Here is a 19,307-nt window from a genome sequence, read left to right as displayed (position 1 = left end):
GTGAAAGGAAATAGTCAGGTTTTTTTGCACTGTTGAACTCTTTGGCAAATGATACCGCAGAACATAAAAGTTTGTCCAAGTTTAAGGAAAAATAAGACAAAACTGAGGAATAAACCCACTGGCAGTTACTTAGTACACAAATACAGCTGGAAACACCTGGAAGTTAGGAGAGTAGTATCTCAGAAAAAGAGCCTATACATTTGCCCTATTTTCACTCTTTGCTAGACTTGTAATTCTTCCCTCTGTTGGAGCCAGGATACTCTTCCAACGGACCTCAAAATATTACCTTTTAAAAAATATTAATTCAAAACAACCTTAAGGGTTATTTTTGTCAATGACTTAAATCATATTTGCAATGTTTAAATTAACACAGATTGGCTGCAAGTATATGTTTTTAGCATGCATACCAAATATTTGCCTATCGTAGACAGATTCTCGGAATCGCACTATATTTTATTTAAAAAAAAAAAATCTTTTGACAAGACTTATTAAAAAAAAAAAAAAAAAAAGAGTAAAACCCAATTAAGGCAATTACTGAAAAGCAATCTTACCATTCCATTGTTAAAAAGCTGCTGCTTCTGGGCCGACAGCAGAAGCAGAATCTTATTAACAAGTCACTTCTGATCTGCCCGCACACACAGAGCCTTGACTATCCCAAGATCCGAACTAAGTTTTAAAACCCTGGTTCCAGCAAAGTTTACAGCTGATCCCAGAAACACTGTTCCAGTGATATGGCATGCAGCTGACTGCAGTTTAAGCAAGTCTCAGAGGTGCTGGTATCTTCTGCACAATGGAATACACAACCACTTTCCATACTGTGCAAACATGTGAATACACTATGAACCACAATCATGATAAACTGAGAGTATATACAATGGAGAAAAATCATTATGCCTATCTAGACTCTCATGCTGAGGGTGTTAAATTTTTAACTAGTGTAAAATCTGTTACTTCTGGAAGGTTTAAATGGGCGAATCCTTTTCCTATTTATCTCTCCTTCAGTAGGATTTGACAGTGCAGATTTAGCACGGTGCTCACACACAATGAAGATGTGTACACTTAAAAGAACTAATGAGGATAGTTACGCTAAGAAGAGGAAATCCTGAGTTTTCTTCCTTGACTTACATACCTACTGAGGTATTTGCTGAAATCTACATTCAAGATGTAGGTATTCAAGTGGTGTCTCTGATGACTAGCTCTCTCCTTTACACTGTGATAATCAATACCTTTCCCTGCTAGGGACATGCATATTCATCTGCAAAGCGAGAGAGAATAGAAACAGAACCACAACAGATGCACTCATCATTTCCACTGAAGCAGCGCTACAGCACTCTGCTTCAAACAGGGCTTGTGCATTTTATCAAATGTCTCTTTAATGTGGGATTTATAAATGGATCTGCATCTATAGAAAGAAAACCACGGCTCAGCAAGGTTTCCATCAGCAGAAGTAAGGACTCAGTTGTGCTCTGTCTCCACGAGTCTTAAACTCTTTCCGCACATCTTCAGCAGGATGGGGAGGAACCTTATCCCAGATCACCAAGTGCTGCTCTCAGAGAGGCCGTGAGATTCCAGCTGTTCCTCTAACAGCCCAACAAATGATCCAAACACAAAGCTGTTGCACAACCTGTATTCCCGCCTCGGCTGACTGCCGTATTTCTGAATCAGAATGGCAGTCTGTGCCTTAACGCTGAACTCAGTGCTGTCAGTGCATAATCAGCAAGGGTTGAGCATGCCTGCCTGGGGCTTTGCCATCAGCACATTAATGTTACGAGTGGTAAATGGGCTCAGGCTGGAGGTGCTCAGCTCTCCCGCGGCAGCAGAGACAGGGAGCCTGCAAGTTTTAAGCAAGCTCGTGTGTGAAAAAGGTGGGTGAATACTGGCTCTGCCACAGGTGGCACCTTTGCTGATGTACTCAGAAGAGGAACTTGAGACATCTAGAAGGCTTTACTAATAAATCATTGAGGCCTCCGCAGATTCTTGCAACCACAAATGCAACAGGCAATATTTCATCCATAAGTTATGCATTATAAAATACATGCATTATGAAATATGGGCAATAACAGAAAGATAAGAGCTGCTGCTGATGTAGCAGCAGAAAAGAACTGAACCTGCTGTTTCCCAGAGTATTAGGTCTCCACTACTACTGAAGGTAAAAATGCTTTTTATTTTATTCCTGAATGGAGACTATAGCTATAGGGCAAATAAGGGGAGAAGAAAACAAAGAGAAATTAAAATCCCTAGAAAACTAAGCTGGAGAAAGAGATTTTACCATAATCACTTTTAGCTTAAACACATATAATTTAACAAGGTATCTTTTAAAAGATAAGCCACACCAAGCGAATAGCCATAAATGGCATAAGACATTGTAGAAAACTGGAAATTCCATTATTTCACACATTCTTTATGATTTTCCATATTACATTTTTCAGAAATTATGTTGTAAAGGTAATCTCTGTACTTTCAATACTGAAGTACTGTATGCAAACTGAGCTACAGTATTATTTCGGATTAACTAAAAGCATTTCCTAGTTTCTATTAAAGCCCCGGTTGAAGAAGTATATGCACTGTTTACATTAATTCTCATTTATTAGTTGTTTTAACAGTATAACTACCAACAGGTAACAGAATATCGCTCTGCCAGAAGTATAAAAATCAGTCTTAATCTTTGAAAGACAACCAAGGAACAGCCAACACTGAAACCCTTCTCAAAAACAATCTGACTCTTAAGGGCAAAGTCTGGGCCCTATTGGCAGTAATATGCTTATTTAAGTAAACGGATTTTTAAAATTATTCACACAGTACAGAATGCAGAGGAAGAATAGTTATTTCTGTTATCCAGAAGAGACAAGTGGCAGTTTATAAAAAGATACACAATAAAAAGAGAGGTCTGCAATTTCCAAAAAAGCTTACACAAAATCTTGGTTGTTTTATTACAGGCAAAAGCTATACAATTCCTAGTATCAGCATTTCAGCATCATCCTTAACTGTAAACATCCATAAAGCTGTCAGGAACACAGAACAAATGGCTAACTAATACATCGTATCAGCAAGCAAGTGCTGTATTTTTCTCACAGCCACGTTTGTGAGCTGTGTTAGCACTATGTCAGGGAATCAATAGCTATGACTTCCCTTTGCAGATGTTATTTGTCCTTTTCCTGTTTGATGCAAGCAGAAATGGGCTTCCTATGAAAATTCATTAAGAATACAACAAAACACATCAACAGTCTGAACATTATTTTTAAAAAGTAAATAATACGCATGTAAAATTATACTGAATAAACAACATTGACATAGCTAAGCCATAAATGCACTTTTAGTACCATACCAACTAATGTAATTATGACAGATGCGTATGAAGCAAGGAGTAAGAGCTACTTTTCTAAAGAATATAACAGCTTTTAAATGTAGTATGTAACTCTTTTGTACTTGTTACTTTTCTAATACTGGCAGGTGCATGTCACATTCAAGGTACTGGACAAACTCTATGCCTAAACGTACTGAAGTCAACAGTTAAATTTTCATTGACTTAAGATGAAACATTAGACGAAAGCTAAATGCTTTGAAAATTCTAGGCTATGCAGCACTCTTACTGAACTACATGCTCAAATGATTGCTCAAATGATTACTGAATTTAGAAGGAAAAATTAGAAACAGCATATCAAGCTGCCTCCTGCATAAAAAGGCCAAAAATAATATTATTTTAGGCATGCGCAGGTGTACAAAGTGCTTTATATTAGTAAGAGGTTCCTGGCTGTAAAACTTCAAGATAATGTTATCAACCTAAGAGTGCAGAAAATGGAAAGCTGTAGCACACTAGAAAAAAAAGGGCAGTTAAGAGAGCAATACAATTAGCAGCTATTCAGAAAGTGCTATTGCACAGCATTGTGCTTTAAAAATAGTTAAATAAAATGTACTCGGACATGAATTCCTGCTGGCAAGCTTCAGAGCTAGTCACACAGCAGCTTTCATCTGTTAACAAAAAAGTCAATTTTAAAAGGTTAACAAAAACATATAGATGAGAAAGTGCATGCATATATCAGATCCCCGACTGCTTTCCTATGAGATCATCTTGTTTAAAAACAGTTACAAAAAACCCTTGCTTGGCAGACATAAAATCTGAAATTGCAAAGGGCAAAAGAAAACTATGAATATACTAAAGAGAATCTACTATTGTTTTGGTGGTTAATAGTCATAAAATTACATTTTGTGAAAAATTTACAAAATTTGTAGTTTACTTGTAGAAGGAAAAGAGAATAGGAACACCTTCATAAAAACCTGTGGTTCTTTGCTTAAAATGCCAAACTCAACCAGGAAATGCTCCAAATTCATAGTGGATGCTAATTATGACATTGGAATTTTGATACAAGCAGGTATGTATGATAGACCAATTTTGGTACAAGCATGTATGTACTAGATATCATATGCCCTGCTGCCTTCCATGCAACCATTTTAAATGTTCATAGAGAACAGGTTAAAAAAGCTGGTGCTTCATCCATTTTGGTAACTAAGCCCTTCTGAAGGAAAATTAGCAACATCTCAGGTGGACCCTCTGCTTCTGGATCTATTATTCCTCTGACTGGTCTCCACCGCTGTGTTCTGGAGTCCTCCTGACAGGGAAGGAGACAAATCCTTTCTCAAGCCACCCAACAGATGCAAAAGGAGAAAGCTTCTGGAATACAATGTGCAGCGTAAGAAGGAAAGACACAGCACATGAGGAGGAATAAGCAAGGACGAGAAACATAGGGGAAGAGCAGGATGTACAACATTTTTCCTAGGGAATAGAGGATGGTGTGAAAGTACGGGGTAGGATTGCACCATTTGCTGCAACCAAGGAATCTGAAAAATTTGTTATAATTAATATAACTAGAGCACAGGGCCTGCCCTAGGAAGCTCCTGCAGAAATGGGGCGTTTGCCTACCTTGTGTCTCGCAGAAAAAAAAAGTTATAATTTCAACCTGAATTCCCGCAGATCACATTTTTAATGCTTTTGTGTTTTGGCGATGCTTATTTTAAAAAGATACACAGTTCGATTCCTGTTTCCACATGGGTAGTTTCATTTTGAAGTAGCACCCAGGAAATTTACCATCAGTTATTATTTTGTATTGTAAATACACAACCAAGAGCTCCCTAAGATATGGTTCAGAACTTGGAAATATGTGGTTTTCCTACTTAAGTATTACAATTCTGGAAATGTTCAATGCAATTCATTCAGCCAGATGAGAAAGCCATTGCCTTTCATATAAAGGTCTGAGACAATACCTCCCTTCTCTTTTGTGGTAGAGTGCTAGATCGTAGACCACAGCTAACAAAAATCCAAGAAACTCAGGTTGTATGTGATCAATAAAGAGCTTTAAGAAGTTTTAAAGCCACCTCAGTTTTTAGAAAAATGGATAAAAGATAATATAATGCTCTTGTCTAGGAGACTAGCTTTCATCTTTTTAGGTGTTCCTTCTTAACTGAAAAGCAAATACCCAGGAAAAAAAAGAGTAATGTAACTTTATGCAACAATTGAAAAATATAAAGTAATCTCTTGTCTAAAGAAAAAAAAGACAGTATTTATTTTTTTCTTTAGAAACTTTGCTGCAGTATCGAATAAAACCTGTTCAGAATTCCATGAAAGTTCCCAAACACACCACCTTGCATATTAACCATTCTACAACAAAACCAGTGATGTAACAGCTCTCCACGTGTATATGAACAGACTGCCAAGTTTGTCAGAACCAAACTAACTCATTTGCTGTACTGTTATCACCAAAAAAAACCAAACCAAAGTGCTAGAATATGAACACAGAGATAACAATCTACTCTATATAACAGAATAGTTCCTGTTCCACCACACTGACTTAAAATAGCATACTAGATATTTCAATGTAAATGCTGTGAGTTTTAATCACCTCAAGTACATATAAAAGATCTTACTAGCCCTGTGTTACTGCTTACTGTGGACACAATAGCTGTGGAAAAATCTTAATAATGATAAGTCTCAATAGTCTCTGCTTACTATAGGAAGATAAAAGAGCTAATGTATTACCTCGAATTCTGAAAGGTGGTTAATTCAACAGCTCATACCTTAGCAACAGCTGTAATCTGCTCCAGTGCCACAGCATGAAGATCTTGATCTTTGCTTTCTACCAGCAGTTTCAGGGATGGCAGCAGGAGGGACTGGTTAAGCAGCAGCAAACATAATTCCTTTATACACTGAAAATAAAAGTAAATTCATTCAATGAGATCTCTGGAGATACTAACATCATCATTACCACTAAAATTTATGAAAATTCTATGTGAAATGCAAAATGAAAATCAAACTTTTAAAGCAATGAACTCCCTGTTGGAAATAAGTCTGGAAACTTGAAAGGACAAATTTGAAAAAAAAATGTGGAATACAGGGTTGTAAGTGCAACATTTGTTACATTAAGACAAGGCAGGTACTGAATCACCGTTACAACCTGGAGTGTTACTGAAAGAACAACAGAGCAATCACAGCTCTCTGTGCGACTAATATATTTGTGCTTACTGAAATATGGCAAAGCACGGGAAGAAACTTAAACACCTGTGACATTTCTGTAACTCAATTACGCAATTATAAAAGATGAACAAAATAAAGAGCAAATAACAGTACGGATCAGAGCTCAGCAGTATAAAGCTCTGTCACAAAATCTTTTCAAATTTTATACAAATTTTTATACATACCTAAAGCTTAGCAAATTAATTTTCCATACAGCACAAATTTAGCATCATAAATCATCTGCAAGAAGAAACTAGGCAGTGAAATACCTTTAAAACAAACAACAAACCTACTGTGCATTTCCAAAACTTTACCTTGGCCTTTTGTTAAAAATAAATAAATAGAAATCTCCTACATGTAACTTGTGGTTTTGTTTTTCCCCCAACGTTGCAGTGATTTATTCTTTGATACATCTAAAAATATTTCAACTAACAAATTACGTTATAAATCAAATTATAATTTCCCTTTTCCCTTTTTAGTCATTGTTAAGAATTTTGGTCATTTGTCACAACCACCTCCCAATGAGCACCAGAGGTGTCCCATATTCCAGGGCAACTTACACCAAGTGCTCTGAGTATGTATGACAGTCACCTTGAAAATAGTATCCAACTCTTAGAGGGTCTCTCTGTTTCACTCCAACATTTAAAGAGCAATTGTGGAAGGAGCTCATCAGCCAATTATTAAGTTGGGAGAATACAAGTCCTATGTATTTTTTTTACATCTTTTACACTTTAACGACAAGTGTAACAATTTGATGACCATAATGCAACTGTACTTTTAGCAGCAGCACAGTTTTAGTAGCTGTGAGCCTAAAAGCCTGAAATTATTTGAAGACGAAGAGATGTTAAATGCTTCAACTGTAACACACTGCAGGGACACCTGGCCTTGCCCAGCACAGAGAGCAATCTGGCTACACGTTGTTCAATCTTTTCTAAATTTATGCCTTCAAGAAACGCTACCTGGAAGGACAAATTCTGTCACACTGAGCGCTGAGTCACTGAGGCAAGGCTTGTTCTCTTAACCAGACTTGCTCCTCTCAACTTGCATTCTGTTCTGCTACTGATGATGTTTTAAGTGAAGGATATGATATAGGACCGGGGTGCCAAACTCATTTTCACCAGGGGCCACAGCAGCCTTGTGGGCCGAATGTAATTTTAAGACTATATAACTGTAACTACTCCTACACTTATACAGTCCTAAAATTATATTCAGCCTTTGAAGGCAACCGCGAGGCTGATGTGACCCCTGGGGAAAATGAGTTTGACACCTCAGATATAGGATCAGGGAATAAGAAGATTAAATAAATATGTTAAGCTTTGTCTGATCAGTTGTATGCTTATTTAAACCTCTGATAATTTCATATTCAGTTGTATTTCTTTTGCAGTAGTATGCCTGCCATACCAGCAAACTTACCCAACGCAAAGTTAGAGATTCACACTACATGTCTCCTTTTCGTGAAAAGGTGTATCCACGGCAATAAATGTAGCTTATGTTCAGGAAAAAAAAAAATTCTGAGAGCCATAAAATACACAACCTGAACAAAACAGCAATTTTACCACGCTTGCTTTTTCTCTCTGAAAGCCTCTCAAAACTAAACGGAGCAGCTGTGCCATGAGAAATAATCCATAACTATAAAAAGGGTCTCTCAAAGAACCTCAGAACATAGTTTGGGGTTGTGAAAGGAAGAAAAGGAAACTAAGCAAATTGCAAAATGTAACTAGGTACTGTACGTCTTTAAAGCAACAGGGCAAGGAGAGAAAAGATGCAGATGTTGAATCCAAGTTTGCTGACTCAATGAGCCGCTTTAAAATAAAGAAAAATTTTATCTCTCAGCAAGCAAATGTAGTAATACAGATATTAACACTGCTATTTTCAAAGCAATAACATTTAACTCAGATGATATGCCAGCATTTTGTTTTCTTCTTAGATGCTTCTCAATTACACTCTAGTACTGGTTACACATTCTAATGAGACGTGTTCTAACACAATCTGCTTTGTTCATCACAGAGGCGTAAAGGCCTTTATGTAAGAAAACAGGCTTCGTTATCCAATTAACTTCTGTTTATCTTACACTAGCAGATTTTGAAGCTAAATTTCATTAGATTTCAGGTAGGTACCAGTCAGATGACTTGCCTAACTTTGTGCCTGATTATAACATGTCTAGCAGACATATCCACTCTTACCTACAAAATACATTCCAACAATTAATTTTACTTACTGGCAAAATATCACATCTTATGTTAAAAACTGAAATAGTGTAAATTAAACTCAACTAGTTCTTGTTACGCCTTTGCAAATCAAGACAGTTTTATTAGCTTCTGTTCCATCTAAAAATATCTGCAGAATGAAATCAATCACCTGTCGGTCTCCGATAAGCAAATACGCTGCACTCCTTCAGCCTTCTACTTCAAGGTATTTTTATTGTGCACTAATTTTTGCAGGTTGTCTCTTTTGCCTCTCAGTTTTCAGTGTCCTCTTAAAATGCAGCTATCCTAACATGGTATTTTATTCTAATGCCAGTCTTACTAGTGGTTTATGGAGAAGGGTACTTATCTACTGTTCTTCACTTGATATCTCTTATAAGATAAGACTACACTGCCTCTGTTTTCCTCGTACACTTATGATACTGACTTCTGCGTATCAGTGTGTCATTAATCATGATGTCGTAACAAAAAGCCAAAGTGTTAAATATCTTTTTAGCTTCTATTCTTATTAAAAGATCTCAGGCAAATGAACAATTAACAGCTGACAATAGTAATGGGTGAGACTTCAGTATTGCGAATTCAGTCTAAAAAAAAAAAATGTTTCTGGGGCTGAAAAATTCACTCCAAAATGCATAAATAAATGATAATTCAAGTTAAGAGACATCACGCTTGACAGTGAGACACATTATATAAGACTGGAAAAGAGAAATGCAGTCTGTCTTTCAGAGGTGGAAGAAAGCAGGCACTCAAGGAGAAAAGTATTATGGACCTACCAACACTCCCAATGCAGAAAAACCATCAGAACATACAATGAAAAAACAAAAACATTGTACAGAAACATGCTCCTAAAGGCCCCTGCACCAGGTACTGTAGTTTAGAAAAAGGCCATCACTATGGCATATTTTAAATTTAGCAACACTTGAAAAATGTGACATGAAACACTGTCCTCTGCACCAGGGAAATAAGGCTTAGAATAGTGCGGTCCAACTTGCAAACGCCTGGAGTGGCCTCCATCGCTTTTTCCACAGGACAGTTTGCCAAGCACAGATTGTCCAAATACCAAAAAACACCTCCTCATACGTCTGCAACAAATAACTGCACTGCTGCTCCGGACAGCAGCTGGAAATCCAACCCTGGGCTGCAAGGCAGCGCTCCCAGCACTGCTCACAGCAGCACAAGTGCCTTTCAGTCTGCAAGACGCAGCTGGAAGCATTTCAGTGTCTGTCTGCAGCACAATGGTACCTTGAGAGGGACAAATCAATCCTAAATCAAAATCTGGAACACCACGATTTAGCTGAAACCCTTGTAAGATAACTCTAGTCATCTATCTATGGTTCACTGTAAGACTAGTGAGGCATATAAAACGGATTTCATAGGAGTCTGTTTTGGGTCCGGTATTATTCAGTATTTTCAAGGATAGTTTTAAGGGCCGCATAATGCTTTCAAATATTGTGTCTGGAGAGGCTGCAAGCAGACCGAAGGGCAGCATTTAAATTATCTGAACAAAGTGATCAGAGACAACTGTGAACAAAGAAAAACATACAATGTGTACTCATATGTAAAAACCAGGAACAACTACCTAAAAATAGAAAAAAGGACTGCAAGCAGTGCAGTTGTCAGACAGTCCAAACACATGTGCCTTCCAAGCAAATAGGACAATGCTTATTTCAACTAAGAGGAATGGAAAAATCTATCCACTGTATAATGCAAATTAACAAACAAACACACACCAGCCAAACACCCACAGATACAAAGATTAAAGCTACGCAACTCCTCAAAAGACAGTAAAAAAAGTACTTGGTTATAAAAAAGTAGAAAGACCAACAGGAGGTAAAATAAAGAGAGAAACCTTTCTCATTAAATCTAAAGAAACATCTTTCCTAACTTCTACACCATCATGACTTGAAGCTAAACCGTTTTTTCCATCACAATCTTTGGACTTCAGAATGGTAAATGTTATGGTGATAAACTGATCCCTCAGATTTTAGAATTTGTCATTCTAGGTCTGTCTTTTTCATCAGTGTATTTATTGAAATGTGAAGTAATCTAAACAGGTTAATTATCAGTAATCAGATTTTCATCTTATTCAGCCACACGATCTCAACTCTCTAATTTGTGCACTAAGTACCGTAGCTGTGCATACAAATAAGTTACTTTAAATTTATCCATGTCATTCCCCTCTCCTCTCAAATAGAGACATAAAGCAATACAGCCTGTGTTTGCAGGTAACTGTACATTTACACATTTCAGTGCAACGTGTATTGCTGCCCAGCATTCTAATAATAAAAAAGTTATTTTACATTGGTAAAGCTATTTTATGCTTGAGGATCAGAGCACTTTCATGTTGTATCTGTATATTCACACCTATACAGAGAGCTCTTCCAACCTCCTGTACCATTAAAAAAGGCAGGTACCTCTAAGCAAAGCTGCTAACCAAGACCAAATTTGTGTATAAATAAGAACTTGTTACGGAATACAAGAAAAAAGTTTACTCAATAAAGAGAACTGAGTGAACCATGACCCATTCTTGAGCAGAACGCTTGGTGAACTGACTGCTGTAAGACAAAGACCCTCGGTGGGATTTGTCTCCCTGGTTCACTGAGGTGAGTTAGAAAATTCTAATTTGACTAAGTTTGTCTACTCTTGTGCATGAGGAAGGTTATAAGTGTACAAGCTATGGGGCACCACTCAACGCCTTGTAAAGAAAAGCTATGTATACTTAGGCCAGTCCCAGGGATAGTGACACCTGCCTTCCACGAAAATTTTTGGTGGAATGAATTAATAAATGTATTTATCATTTCAGCTTTCTGACACCTTCTGGAATCATGTTTTATACAGATTTCAAACTTGACTCAAATCTGTCTGACTATTAAAAAAAAAAAAAAAAACCACAACACACTCCACCTGCCTGTATTTTAAGCAGAACGTGTTGTTTCTATTCTGCTTCTAGTCTTAACATCAGCTGTTTTCTATAACAGACCGTGATTGTGTGAAGATGATTATAAGGCATTAATCAGCCTACTAAAAATATACACATGACTACTCTAAAGTTGTGTGAAGTTTATTAAGCATTTCTCAAATCTGTCTTCATTAGTATACAATATTTACGTTCAAAACACTTCAGTAATTTTATGCTTAAGAGATGCTTGTATTGAAGTATGCATACATAGTTAAGACAGAACACCATGATTACTACAAAGCAATTACTTGTATATTAGTTTTTTCATCACCAACACATTTTTCAAGGATTTCTCACTAAATCTTTATGCATTTATTAGCAAGAAAATTACTGATTATATAATTAACAGCTTTTCCACACTAACGCCTATGGCAATGCACTATTTAAGACTTTTTATAAATACTTCAAAGAATAATTTATACTAGAACAGACACCTAAAGGTCAGTTAATCCAACCAGCCCCCACCCAAAGCAAATCCAACAAGATAAAATTGCCTATGACCTGATCCAGTCAAGTTCTGAATACCTCCAAGGATGGAGACTGCATGTCTCTTCTAAGCATCCACCTCATCTAATATTTCACCACTTTAATGGTGAAAAAGGTTCTCCTTGCATGTAATGAGAGTCGTCTCTATTGTCTCTTGTCCTGCCACTGCGCATCTCTGTGAAGAGGCTGGCTCCATCTCCGCTATGTGTTTCCTCATCTGGATATTTAAAGACAGCTGTACGATCTCCCTCAGCCACCTCTTCTTCAGACAGAATGAACCCGATTCTCTCAGTCTCTCTGCATTTATTGTGCTCCAGTCCCCTAACCACCTTGTTAGCTCTCCATTGGTATGGCAACATCTTTCTTGTAGTTAGGACCCCAAAACATTACTCAATTCCATGGTACCCAAAGTTAAAACTTACCTCAACAGGGAGCATGTGCTTTGTTTCATACAGAGAACGGCAGATTTTCAAAATTTCATTTCCTGTGTTCTCCTTTTCCTCAGGTGGGCATCTCTGTAGCATAACAGTTCCCAGTTTCACCCAGGGATTATCATCTGTGCGTGATCTGCCCAGAAAAAAAACAGAAATGTGTTTAGCATATAAATATATACCCCCACCTCCATTTTCTGTAGGTGTTTTTCGTTCATTTGACTGTTTTGTGATGTAAGGTACAATCTCATGAAAGAAAAAGAAAAAAGTTTTGAGGCAAGTTACTATCCTGACGCCATCATTCTTTCAATACAACAAAGAAGCTTAAAGTATTTTGAATTATGACACACTGCTATAATTCTTGAGGAATCACACACCGGATAAAGATTGATCAAATGGGAATAGCATAGGAACCGCTTCTCCTGGCTTTATACCAGCTAATTTCCCAAGCAGAATGTTATTGAGGGAGGGGAGACAAATCCAGCATTCCTAATTTTGTTTGCTTTGATCACATTCTAACAGCACCTTCCTCTCACGTATCTGTCTCTTGCTTCTGAGCAAAGAAAATACTTTCAAGATTTACATTTTAATTTTCAGGTTCAATAAGTACAAACAAAAATAAACTTTTTTTATAGCCCAACCAAACAGCGCAGAAGAGTGAAAGTACATGTGTCTGTACTTGTTCATTAGCAGATACGATGCAGATACATTTGTTTCACATATTTAAAATATTCTTTTCGTTCTACACAGAACTTCATGCCACGTCGCTATTACACAGTCAGACTTACACCAATGGCAGACAGTAGATCCAAGTAATATTTATCACACATGATGGCAAGGCAATGTTTGCTATAAAGCAGGGGTGCCGAATCCATTTTCACTGGGGGCCACATCGGCCTCACAGTTGCCTTCAAAGGGCCAAATGTGATTTTAGGACTGTGTAAATGTAGGAGTAGTTACATTTATACAGTCCTAAAATGACATTCATCCCTTTGAAGGCAACCGCGAGGCCGATGTGGCCCCTGGCAAAAATGAGTTTGACACCCCTGCCATAAAGTTTTGTTGCTGGGATATTTCTTGTTCTACAGGTGCTATTCATTAGATCATGGAGATACTTGGCTACTTTTGTTAGGTGTCCTTGCTAGGACCAGATGTATTGACAGAAACGGGGAGTAGAGCAGAGCTTTTAAATGACAGCATGAAGCCTAACACTGGAACACATCCACACTGTCATTTTCCTAATGTGATTTAAGTTAATGCATTGCAGTTTCCATCTACAATGGGCTAAAATCATGCACAATCACAGTTTAGATCATGATCGTATTAAGCCACAGTAACGCAACCACAATGTTCATCTGTGCATGAACTTAGGAAGGCAGAAAGCGTGTTTTAAAAATCATCTCATCATCTCTTTTGCTATTAATCAGCCTCCCAAAGACACAGGAAACTTTTCATTTTAGCTTGAAAGAAAAAAAAAAAATCCAAGCAAGACCAAATCTGGCAGGTTGGTTTTACAATGTAGTGCAAATTAAGATACTAATACAGCACATGTGGGAAGGAGTAGTGAAGCGCTGCTTTTCAAAGATATTATTTGGCAGCATTGGGAGCAACACATTAATATCACTGTAAATGGAGTCTGTTAAGAGAGTCTGCAGGACTGACATACATCAAGGAATAGGTCTGACAACTCTGGAGAGGACAACTACCAGTACATACTATTTCATATATTAAAGCTCTCTCCCGCTCATCTTTCAAAAGTACATGTTGTAATCAAACAAAACCAGCTCCACATGAAGCTGACATTATATCCCAACATGAACACCAGATACAGAGGTGGCTAGGAGCACGTAACTTGGAATGCAAACTAAATAGAAGTCATTATCTTTATTCCTTCTGACAACTTACTTGAACTTTTCCATCAGTCACAGTCACTGAGCTCAGAGCTGCCACAAGCCTGGCTGGAAACAGCCGAGATCCTCCTCTCCTCTCCTTCCAACCCGATGGGTCGAACCCAAAGACACCAGCTTATTCAACAAGCAGAACGTGATGCACTTAATCTGTGAACCCCCAGTAAGGTTAGGAGAAGAAAAAAACCCCTACAGCTCCATCTTTGCCACTGGTTGAATTGACAGCTCCTGCTATGTGATCCATCTCTTGCTTAGAGGCACAGACAGTCATAATTAGTTTCTATTTTTATAGCTGCTACCTCCAGAGTACATTAAGAAAACCTATAAGAATTTCCCATTAGAAGACGAACACAGAAATCACACTACAAAACAAAGAAGTTAGAAATAACCAGAAAGATGCAAGACCACAAGGCTTGCCATGCGCAGCTTTATTTATTTAAAGTATCAGAGATATAATTTACATATACAAAGCTTTTCTCAACACAACTCCTTAAAATTATTTCAAATATTTATGAGATCGATTAACAAATATCTGTTACTTGCCACCTCTAAATAAAAATAAGATTCAGTTACCAAAACTCTGGCACCTACAGGCAGAATTCAGTTTTCTTCTCTCCTGAATTTTACCTTAGCTCAACTATGATTAAAAAAAAAAAAAGTTACTTTTCAACATGAAAAAAGTAATTATTCCAAAAATACAGCATGAACCTTTTTTTCCCCCCAATACTAAAAGACAGAAAATTTGGATTAAGTTAAAAAAAGAAAAGTGAACTAAGCTAGTGAGTCCTTAAAAGCTAGTCTTTCTGAGTTCCCAAACATCCTACCAATATTTGAAATAAATTTTGAATGTAGGCTGTAAGTTCCAAAGAACTGCAGAGCTTCAGGTACTGTCAATCATAAAAAAACCCCACCACACACACAACTTTATGAAGTGCTTAAAATGACATCTAAATATAAGACATCTAGACAGAAAAGCATGTATGCACAACACGGGTATGAAAATAAAATTTTAAAAAGTATATGGCTTTGAGTGCTGACTGAACCAACCAAGCTCTCTCTTCTGTTTCCTCACAGTCAATGTGCCATATTATGATATGAAGAGAATCACATTTGCAGGTGAATAATGAGCATTAGTCTAGGCGGAATATTTTAAAATACAAGAACTCAAACACAAAAAAGCACAGACTTACCATTCACAGAGACATCACAAAAATTCTTAAAAACCAAAAATGGCTACTAAAAAATCCCTGAACTTCAGTTGTTTTACTTCTCTTTCCTTTTGAGGCTTTACAGAATGTAAATTGTATTTTCCAGCTTGATATTCAGTTCTAAGTATTAGATATTTACAGTCAGGTTGAAAACCAAAATTCTAAATATTTGGATGACTTAGACTTAAATTCCCCAGATCCTGCACATATCATTACACTGGCAGCAAACAATCAGTTAGTAAGAACAACCCTTTCCTGAAGCAGAGGAAAGAATAAGTAAAGATTTTTTAAAAAATCTGAATACATATGGATAAACAACTGGCTCACAGTTTTCCTCTTCACGCAAGAATTTCTTAATTCAACTTGCTTTAAAATGAAATTGTTGCAAACCTCACTAGCCAAACAGTTCCTGCTCCTTATTCCAACCCAGCCATCAGGGCAGGTTTTTCAGTAATACAATTTCAGGAAGATGTATACAACAACACCACCACCACATAAACAAAACAAAACAAACTCCAAATAAACACAACCAAACAAAACCAAAAACACACCACACACACACAAAAAACCCCAAAACCCCTCAAAAAACAAAAAAAACCCCAACCCACCAAAAAAACCACACCACCAGGCTGGTAAGCAGAATTGAATGCAACAGCGGTAGGAGAGGGAAGAACAAGCAAGAATAAAAGGAGACCCCAGAGCCGAGGACATTTGCAGCAGCCTTACCAAAGATGCAGAGACAGGCATATGACAGCAACCATCAATGACAATGGAGAGAGGGAGGAGAGAAGGTTCAGATAAAGGAGGCAGAAAGGACCAGAAAGGATTGCTGCTGGGCCTCCTCCTTACAGCACAGCCTCTGCTTCCTGGCTGGCACGGATAATGCCAGGATTTACAAGCTCAAACAATACAAAATAATAAAATCCAAAATGACAGAAATGTAAGCTGTTCCCAGCACACTTTTACAAGAGGCAGTTGAAAAAAATCTACTTGACAAGAGTTTATGAAATTAATCCTGTCACATATCAAGGAATCCTGAAGAGAGCTGTATCTGACTTTTTAAAACCAATCATACTTGAGGTGGTAGGATGGAGGTTGGAATGAGGACAAAACTTCACTTCAGAAGCGCTATTAGTTGTTAAGACAGGTGTCTCTAGTTCACTCAAATTCATGTTAATGACAGCACACTGATTCTAAAAATCAAAATTTGAGAACATTTCTGCACACCAAATATATTATCTCTGTAGATAAGAGAGCGCCAACCAGCTGGAAAGGAATTTGGTGGAGAAGGACTTGGAGTCTTGATAGACACCACAGTGACCACGAGTGAGCAATGTACCCCTGCAGCAAAGAAAGGCAACAGCATCCTGGCTTGAATCAGGACAAATGTTGCCAGCAGGTTCTTCCCCTCTGCTCAGCACTGGTGAGACATCTGGAGTGCTGAGACTGGTTTTGGGCTTCCCAGTACAAAAGTGACATGGACATACTGAAGTGAGCCCAGGGAAGTGCCACAAAGATGAAGAGATTGGTGTATCTGTCCCATGCACAGAGGCTGAGGGAGATGATAGAATTGGGACAAGTTCAGTGTGGAAAAGAGAAGGATTGGGGAAATTTTATTAATTGTATAAATACCTGATGGGGAAAGTACAGAAGAGGGAGTGTGACTCATCTCAGTGATGCTCAATGACAGCACAAGAGCCAATGGGCACAAACAGAAACACATTTTACTAAAATGTAAGAGAAAACTCTTCGTTGTAGTTGTTTTGGAATTTCCAGTCTTGGAGCCCTTCAAAACCCAAGGCAATGGCCTTGAGCGGCCTGCTCCGGCCTACTCTGCTTTGAGCAGAGCAAGTGGAGTAGACATGTCCAGAGATCCTTTCTGATGTCAGCCATTGCTAAATACATTAAAATCACACAATGACATATAAGGTCGTGAAATAATTTACCCTGTTCTCTTGGCCTCTTAGCCAAATTGATTTCTTTAAGTCAGAATTGTGACTACTAAATGCCTAGGAGCTATACTAACTACTTTAGACCCTATATGAATTATGAGACAGGTGATCCAAGTATTTCGTGCAGATTTTCAGACTGCACCACTCTTGGTAGTAAGAGGTATCCCACCTCTGAAATGTAATCCGCTGTTATTTATGACTACGAATCACATGTACTTCTTGTTTTTTCTTCTTTTCTTTAGGAAGTCAGCCTGAAGGAAGAGAACACCAAGTGGGAGATAAAATTAAATTATTTTAATTTCCTCTCCTGCAGAGTAGTAGACAAGAACTGTCTATATATGAGAAGGGTTTGCACCTTTCACAAAATTCTTAGTGTTTCTGTTCAACCCAAGGAAAAACAATTTTGCTAATTGCAGCAATATTTAACTTGACCTTTTGTTCCATAACTTTAAAACTTTTTTTTTTTTTAATCTAAGCACTACATTAAAGTTTGACAGCTCCCACACACTGTGAGGATCCAATTTTCAATTATGATTAAAACAAAACTAAAGAGAAAAGTTGAATATGAATTTGTGACAGATTACATAGCAGTCCTTGTACTTCTTTAAGCACTGAAGACAATTTCTGTCTCATAAAACTGTCATAAAGAATTCAGGTTAATGCTTATGCAGAAATTGCAAACAAGCTGCAGGCTTGAAGGTGAATAACCCTTACAAATTACCTTCGAATGGGCCAGTTCTCTCCAAGTCCACAAAAGAGTTACTTTTCATAAATAGCCACTTTTCTGACAAATCAATGCACATCAACACTTTGGGGAGCATAGTCCTCAACTTAAAACAGGTTGTAATCAATATTCCAAAGTAATTCAATGGAAACATTGTTTAATGTGTCTAACCTCGCTACCATCAGATAAAACATGGCACATTGTAATCACTACCCAAAAATTAATATTAGTGCTGTGCTTGAAATATATCTGACTTTTGCCTCATAACATAATCTTACAAATCCTTACATCTCAGAAGTGATCATCAGTTATAGAATAGAAAAGCTAAATTTTTTACCTTTAAATATGTTCAGTAAGTCACACACAAAAACCAAAGAACTGGTAAAAAAATAATGTAGTTAAGATGTTCCAAACTAACACTTTCAGTAAATACACATTCTGACAGGTGCAATGCTGAAGTTTCAAATAGTTATTCTCATTTTAAATTGGTGGTTTAGGATATGTCTCCCCTAATATATATTCTTTACTTTTGGATACTTTATTCAGAGACAGAAGTAATAGGTACTGGATCTAGAAAAGAGAAGCACCATTGCTTGGTACCATTACCCTCATAGACCTCCTGCAGACTGTCTGCCGCAGCCTTCTGAACATTGACTTTCAAAGGTTTTTCTATACAGTATAACTTTGAATGGAAAAAAAACAGTCAGAACTTTGTATTCCTTTTTATAGATTTTTTACATGCTGCCAAAAATAAGAGCAAAACACGTAACTTTAAATTTAAGTAGATATTAATAGTAAAACCTCCTCTGCAACAGTTCAGGCAATAAAATGGTTTTCTGCCTCCTCCACGATGCATACTACCTATGCATAGATAGTTTTTACAAGAAACTGATTATTCAATTCTGCTTTAAATAAATGATTTATTTTTCCC

The 19,307-nt window shown here is 37.3% G+C and overlaps 1 protein-coding gene across 1 annotated transcript in view; it reads right to left on the bottom strand.

Annotated features, from left to right (window-relative positions):
• The window catches only part of NBAS (NBAS subunit of NRZ tethering complex), a 189,320-nt gene that overhangs the window by 3,174 nt on the left and 166,839 nt on the right, over positions 1-19,307 (bottom strand). The window contains 2 exon segments of the mRNA XM_065631127.1: positions 6,070-6,198; positions 12,577-12,721. Coding sequence (XP_065487199.1) covers positions 6,070-6,198; positions 12,577-12,721 — 274 coding nt within the window.

This window comes from Caloenas nicobarica, chromosome 3, assembly GCF_036013445.1.
Source record: "Caloenas nicobarica isolate bCalNic1 chromosome 3, bCalNic1.hap1, whole genome shotgun sequence".
Classification (NCBI taxonomy): Eukaryota; Metazoa; Chordata; class Aves; order Columbiformes; family Columbidae; genus Caloenas; species Caloenas nicobarica.
Note: the sequence above shows the minus strand (reverse complement) of the source record. Positions and strands in the feature narration are given on the sequence as shown.